We start from the raw sequence: 5,917 nt of genomic DNA on the forward strand, positions 1-5,917 counted from the left end.
GATGTTAAGATCTTAAGGTGGATGTTAAGATCTTAAGGTGGATGTTAAGATCTTAAGGTGGATGTTAAGATCTTAAGGTGGATGTTAAGATCTTATGGTGGATGTCAAGATCTTAAGATGGCTTTAAGATCTTAAGATGGGTGTTAAGATCTTAGGATGGGTGTTAAGATCTTAAGTTGGATGTTAAGATCTTATGGTGGATGTTAAGATCTTATGGTGGATGTTAAGATCTTAAGATGGATGTTAAGATCTTAAGATGGGTGTTAAGATCTTAGGATGGGTGTTAAGATCTTAAGATGGATGTTAAGATCCTAAGGTGGATTTTAAGATCTTAAGGTGGATGTTAGGAGGTTAAAATCACTAAATGCTTTACAAAACACATAAGAAAAACACAGCAAAATATAAATTGCAATGAAAAGCTTCTCTGCATAAATATGTGCAAGCTGTGGAGTAGAAATGGTAAATGGCCAGTTCTTAGCAACCCAAAGAAAGTGTGTCTATCACTTATTCATGGTGGCAATCTACATGTCGCCACCCCTCTGATAACCAGTAGCAGGCAAGAAGGATCTAGCCCAAAGACACAATACCTGAAAGATGGACAGAACGGGGACTTGAACCAGCAACCAGCTGGACAAACCCCTACTTCCTGAGCCACCGTCATCTAATTAGCAGATCTTTTGAAAGCTGTTTTTTGCATTAATTAAAACAAATCCTCTGGGTCCTGAAGCAACAAAACAGCAGTTGTCATTTTATGTTCTATGGTGCTGACATCACCATGTTTGGCAATCAGTATGATGCTTATTCCTGAAATGCAGAGTCAGTTTTCCAGTGATTTAGCAGGAACCATATGTTGTTGAATGTTTTCATTCTCATCTCTGTCCAGAGCATATATTCCCAAAGGTCATTGGGATCATCATTATGTCTTAATGGCAATCTGAGACTCACCGATGGATGTCATTTTAACTTAATCTCTGGGACAGATCAGCCTAGAGAACATTATTTGTCGCTCTTGGGTCTTTAGCCACCTCCTGGATGAGTTGATGGTGTGATCCTGTAGTAAATTTTTGGAACGAAACTGCTTCTGCAAGGCTTCAACACTATTCCATGATTCCTCCATTAGGGGAGTGGCGGCCTAGTGGTTAGGGCATAGAGCTTGGAATCCTGCGGTTGATAATGATCTCTTGAAGTGGTTTGATTCTACAATAATATATACCGGTACATAAATTCAACAATTTGGGAGAAATAAATGTGGTGATATTCAAGACTACTGACAAAATAAGGCATCAAGATGAACAATAGTTTGTATTTTAAATAATCACAATCATCAGTTAAACGTTTCAAACGTGATTAAGCTTTCTTGTGAATGAGGACTGGGTCTAAATTTACCACAAAAAAAGATAAGACCTAAGCTGAAACATGCCAGTGAAGAAGTGCGTGTCTTTCAACAGTGAAGCAGGATGTAAAGCTATGAAGCGCAGGCTGCAAACCAAAGATAAGATTAACACGAACAAAGGATCAAGTTATTGCTTGCACAAGGGTAGGGGCCAGAAAGGCCTCTCAAAAAAAAAAAAAAAACTACATAGCTGCTGTTCACAAACCAAAGCAAACCATTGTCAACACAGCCTTGTTATCACTTCTAAAGACAAAATTTGGTAAATGCCTGGAGTGGTTTAAATTTATTCGCCTCTGGAGGGGCGAATACATTTTAAAATAAAGAGAAAAAGCACATACACTGTGTGGAATCCCCATTGAAAAATTTGGAAGGAAGTTAATTGTGCAACTGTTCCCACATATAGAGCGGTTGTGAACAATCTTGGTTGGCTATCTAATCTACATACCAACAAACTGTTTCCCGGAGAGATCAAAGACCGTGAACATCACAAGCAATTCATTTCTGTATTGCGAAAAAAAAAAAAGAAAAAAGAATTAAATAAAAATCCCCTGAAAATTAGCATTACTTTTCTGCATCGCCTCAAAATGAAATGGAGTTTACATGAAACTGCGGCCACTTTTAAACAATAATTATATTATAACAATTTCTTTACTTTTCCTCCCAAAGTTTTCAAGCGAATGTTAAACACCACCAGCAGAGGTGGAGATTAACATCCTCACAGCATGGGTTATTTTCCTTTAAATAACAAAAAATACAGTATATAGAGGACACTCCTTTTTTATGTCCACATTATTAATTACTAAAAATTTGGAGCTGCTGCTTCAAAAAATTTTAAAGGGTCAATTGACTCCAACAACCACAGATATAATACCAAATAAGTGAATTTAGTTAATGGCGTAACCACATCTCTGATCATTTCAATGCACTCAACAAGGTGATGAAGTCATTTCAACCAGTGGCAGCTTTTAATGACAAAATGTAGCGTCAGTTTGTTCGTGGCTCTTAGTACCGCCTTATACAAAAGATTTTCTCTCACACCTCCACGTCCAGATTCTCGGTACTCTGTCTCCAGATCCGCAACATCATGCAGCAATTTATCTCTTAGGAATCTAGAGGTGAAACTTAATTTAATATTTATCATAATATAACTCTAATTAGTGATGGTGGGTGGATTTTCAAAATAAATTCCAATCTATGGTTACAGAATTTGTTACTAACTAATAGTCCTGTTCTGACGTAGTTTGTATTTAGCAAATATTTCTTAAATTTTATACTGGGTTTTATAAAAAAACATTATTTAAAGAAGACAAAGGTTTGCACAGATATTTGTTGGCGACTTTTATTTTGTTTCTGTTGATATAAGTATATCGTATAACCAAAATGAATAAATATGTTGTGATATAAATTTTGGCCAGGGAAATCTAGGTGTCTTTTGTATTTATTAAAAGTAATTAACCTACCAGGGGGGCACTTCTTGCAGCATAAAGCAACCTCTTCATTCCAGTATTCTGTTTCTGAGTTGCGACAATTTCCAGCTTCTTGCTTATAGGGCATCGGGTGAACCTGTGTGGTAAAAAAGAGAAATATGTACGGCTTCTTTATCAATGGCGAAACAGACCCCCCTATATATATAAGAACTTTCACTCTGAGACGGGCTTATCACGCCTTACGAGAATTCATCTGAACCTTCTCACATTTTTTCCTGCTACAACCCTTCACTGTAAAAAATTGAAATCCAAATATTTAATTTTTTTTCTTAAAATAAGTGAATTTTTCTTGAATTGAGGAGGTAACTGAAACTCTTTGCCATTTGAACAATACAATTTACATTTAAAATAAGAAAAAACAACTGCGTTTGCGTTTATTTCAAGCGCATATCATGTAATAATCTTATTTTAAGAGTAAAAATAAAACTTCCATTGGCAAATCATCTTATTTACCAACTCAAATAAAGATTAGATACACTTTATTTAATACATTTTCAATTAGTTTTAGACCAATTTGCAGTGTTTCAGTGTATTTTCTTCAATTTATTATTGTCAAATACAACATAGTGCAACCCAGATGTTAGAATTTTTAGAGTAAATAATTTTTTTAACTACTTTTTGGTTGAAATAATGGCTGCATTTCTCGAAAAATAGCTCAAGTTCAGTCAAATGGAGATTATTGTCAGCACTGATTACCACAGACTGTCAATTAGGTGAAGCTCCGGAGATGAACTGGTCCGTTCTTACTTATGAATATGCATAATTTAAAACATACTATAGTATATCTGGTTGTTGAACAGCCCTAAGTCTTTTGCAGTTTGACTTGTTCTTCTAGGTTTGCTGCGGCTTTTTCTCAGTCCTTCTTTACATCAACTACGACCTGATAAGAAAAGGATCGCTACAGCATGATAAGACCACAACACTAGCGTTTATCTGTAGCTCTGGCTGTACAATGAGGGCCTTCGACCAGCTTCAAGCTGAATCCTCAGACAGTTTTGGATACATTTACATCTGTGATTCATAACGTATTTGGTTCAGTCAGTTTTTGCAATGAACTCTAAACAGCTTCCTTGTCCCATTTTATAAAAACATCCTAAAAGCATACTGCTGTCACTACCATTTCTGATTATGGAATTTTTGGGGGATTAATGTACAATCTTCACCATCCATTATGCAGGTAAAAATAATTTTGCTCTTATTTCTCTACAAAACATTTTGGTAAATTGGAATCAAGACCTCTAATGTATTTTTCAGGTTACACATCTAATTATTTAATTGCTGACAGATTCTGCAAAATAATAAAGGAAATTGATTGCATTGCTATTTAAAGGTTAGGAGGAAAGGGGGCTGTATTCGCCCACACATTTAAAGCATTTTTTTCTCTCAAAGATCTTAAATCTATTTATAATTGCTCTCCCACATCATAAGGGTGCACTGTGCGGTGTATCAAAGAAAAGTTCATAGAAACAGACTAAAAGTGTGTATATTATTTTCTTAGAACACCATAAACCTCACCCAACTCCTTGAAGAAAACAGCTCATTTAAAAAGCAGATAACCTTAGTAATGTGCTAATTAGGGGAAAAGAGAAAGTGACCAATAAGTGGTTATGTTATTTTGAATATGTAACCCTTGTGCTGCACCAAAGCACTTACACATACACCCACTCTTTTCTGCTCTAGTAAAGCCTGACCTGCAAGTTCAGAAGAAAAAAGATCCCATTGTTTCAATATCTGAGGTGCGTTTACTTCTACATTCCTGTCTGTTGGGGCTTTCTGGGCATTTCGCACATGCAGGACCTAAAACTTTCGCTGGCAAGATGGAAGGAAGTGTGACACTGTAACCATTCACACACCTGACTTAAAGCTGTATCACCATAGCACCTACAGTATGACAAGCAAAAGACAGAATCATGCTGACAGCAGCAGCAACAGTTTCTGGTATTACAGGAAACAAGAGGCGGCAGTCTGGAAGCCCTGGGTTTTCTTTGGTATGTACAGGGACGTGTGCTCTTTAACCACAGACTGACAAGAAATACCATCTGCAACCGAATATTTTTAAACACTGACAGTTTAACTTGGCTTAATGCCAGGAAAAACTAACGAAAACAAAGAAACAGTTCCTTGTAAATATCTGAGACATCATTCCATGTTCCTGAAACTAAATACTTATAGGTTTTACTGTCAGCTTTTATTTCCACAAAGATTTAGGCTTATATTGAAAATAAAATCCATTTGATTATATAAAAACATATGAAACATGCAATGCAACTTCTACTTTAACACAGAAATGTACTTTAAAGGACATCTACTCGGATCTTTGCTGAATAACTTGCAAGAGCACACCCTGTGTTTGTTCCCTTATAAACAGACCAAAAACAGGCTTGATGGGACCTACCTTATTGGTATTGAGTGCCAGAAGGACCACCAGCAGCACCAGTTTGTTCTTCATCGCTTCTAGAGGGTGAATTACAGAGCACTCAGCAGGCGGCACGGCATGCGTACTGCTCATGGAGGCGGGTCATCTGAGCTCAAACCTGAGCAATTTCCTTGCACTATGAAGAATGTGGAGGGAGGAAACTAGCAGGCAGACTTACCAACACTCACTAAGGCGAATCAGTAGAATGAGGTTAGTGAGAGTACAGTGACAACAGAAGCTGCTGTTTTGCCTTTTGTGTTTGCTCTGGATGTGAGGTGTTGCAACCCTGAGACCAAACATCACTGTTAGACATCTGCAGCTGATTACAGGAAAACTGCAGCATCTGAGGCTTTTCTTGTAACACCTTATGGACCTTTAGTTAAAACAGACCTCTTAATGCTTCACCTTCATTGGCAGCGTTAAAGTCTAAAGTCTATCTGTATTAAAAGAAATCTTTACAAATCTTATTGAAATTACCGGTAGGAAAAAAATATGCTTTTATAAGAACAGGTGGAATAAGCTGCAATTATCAATAAAATAAGTTGGAATTTGTAGTTCTAACTTGACAAAATGTGTAAACATTTAGGATGTAAGCATACATCTGCAAAGCATCGTGTAAAA

The 5,917-nt window shown here is 36.6% G+C and overlaps 1 protein-coding gene across 2 annotated transcripts in view; it reads right to left on the minus strand.

Annotated features, from left to right (window-relative positions):
* LOC107087524 (tumor necrosis factor receptor superfamily member 5-like) overlaps positions 1-5,433 on the minus strand; it is a 13,660-nt gene extending 8,227 nt beyond the window's left edge. For both annotated transcript variants that reach the window (XM_015379138.1, XM_015379137.1), the window contains exons 1-2: positions 5,276-5,433; positions 2,854-2,956 (exon numbers count right to left, since the gene is read on the minus strand). In XM_015379138.1, the coding sequence (XP_015234624.1) occupies positions 2,854-2,956; positions 5,276-5,389 (217 nt within the window). In that variant the 5' untranslated portion in view covers positions 5,390-5,433. The remainder of the gene's footprint in view (positions 1-2,853; positions 2,957-5,275) is intronic.
* Between the last annotated feature and the right edge of the window lie 484 nt (positions 5,434-5,917).

This window comes from Cyprinodon variegatus, unplaced genomic scaffold, assembly GCF_000732505.1.
Source record: "Cyprinodon variegatus isolate N-32 unplaced genomic scaffold, C_variegatus-1.0 Scaffold186, whole genome shotgun sequence".
Taxonomy (NCBI): domain Eukaryota; kingdom Metazoa; phylum Chordata; class Actinopteri; order Cyprinodontiformes; family Cyprinodontidae; genus Cyprinodon; species Cyprinodon variegatus.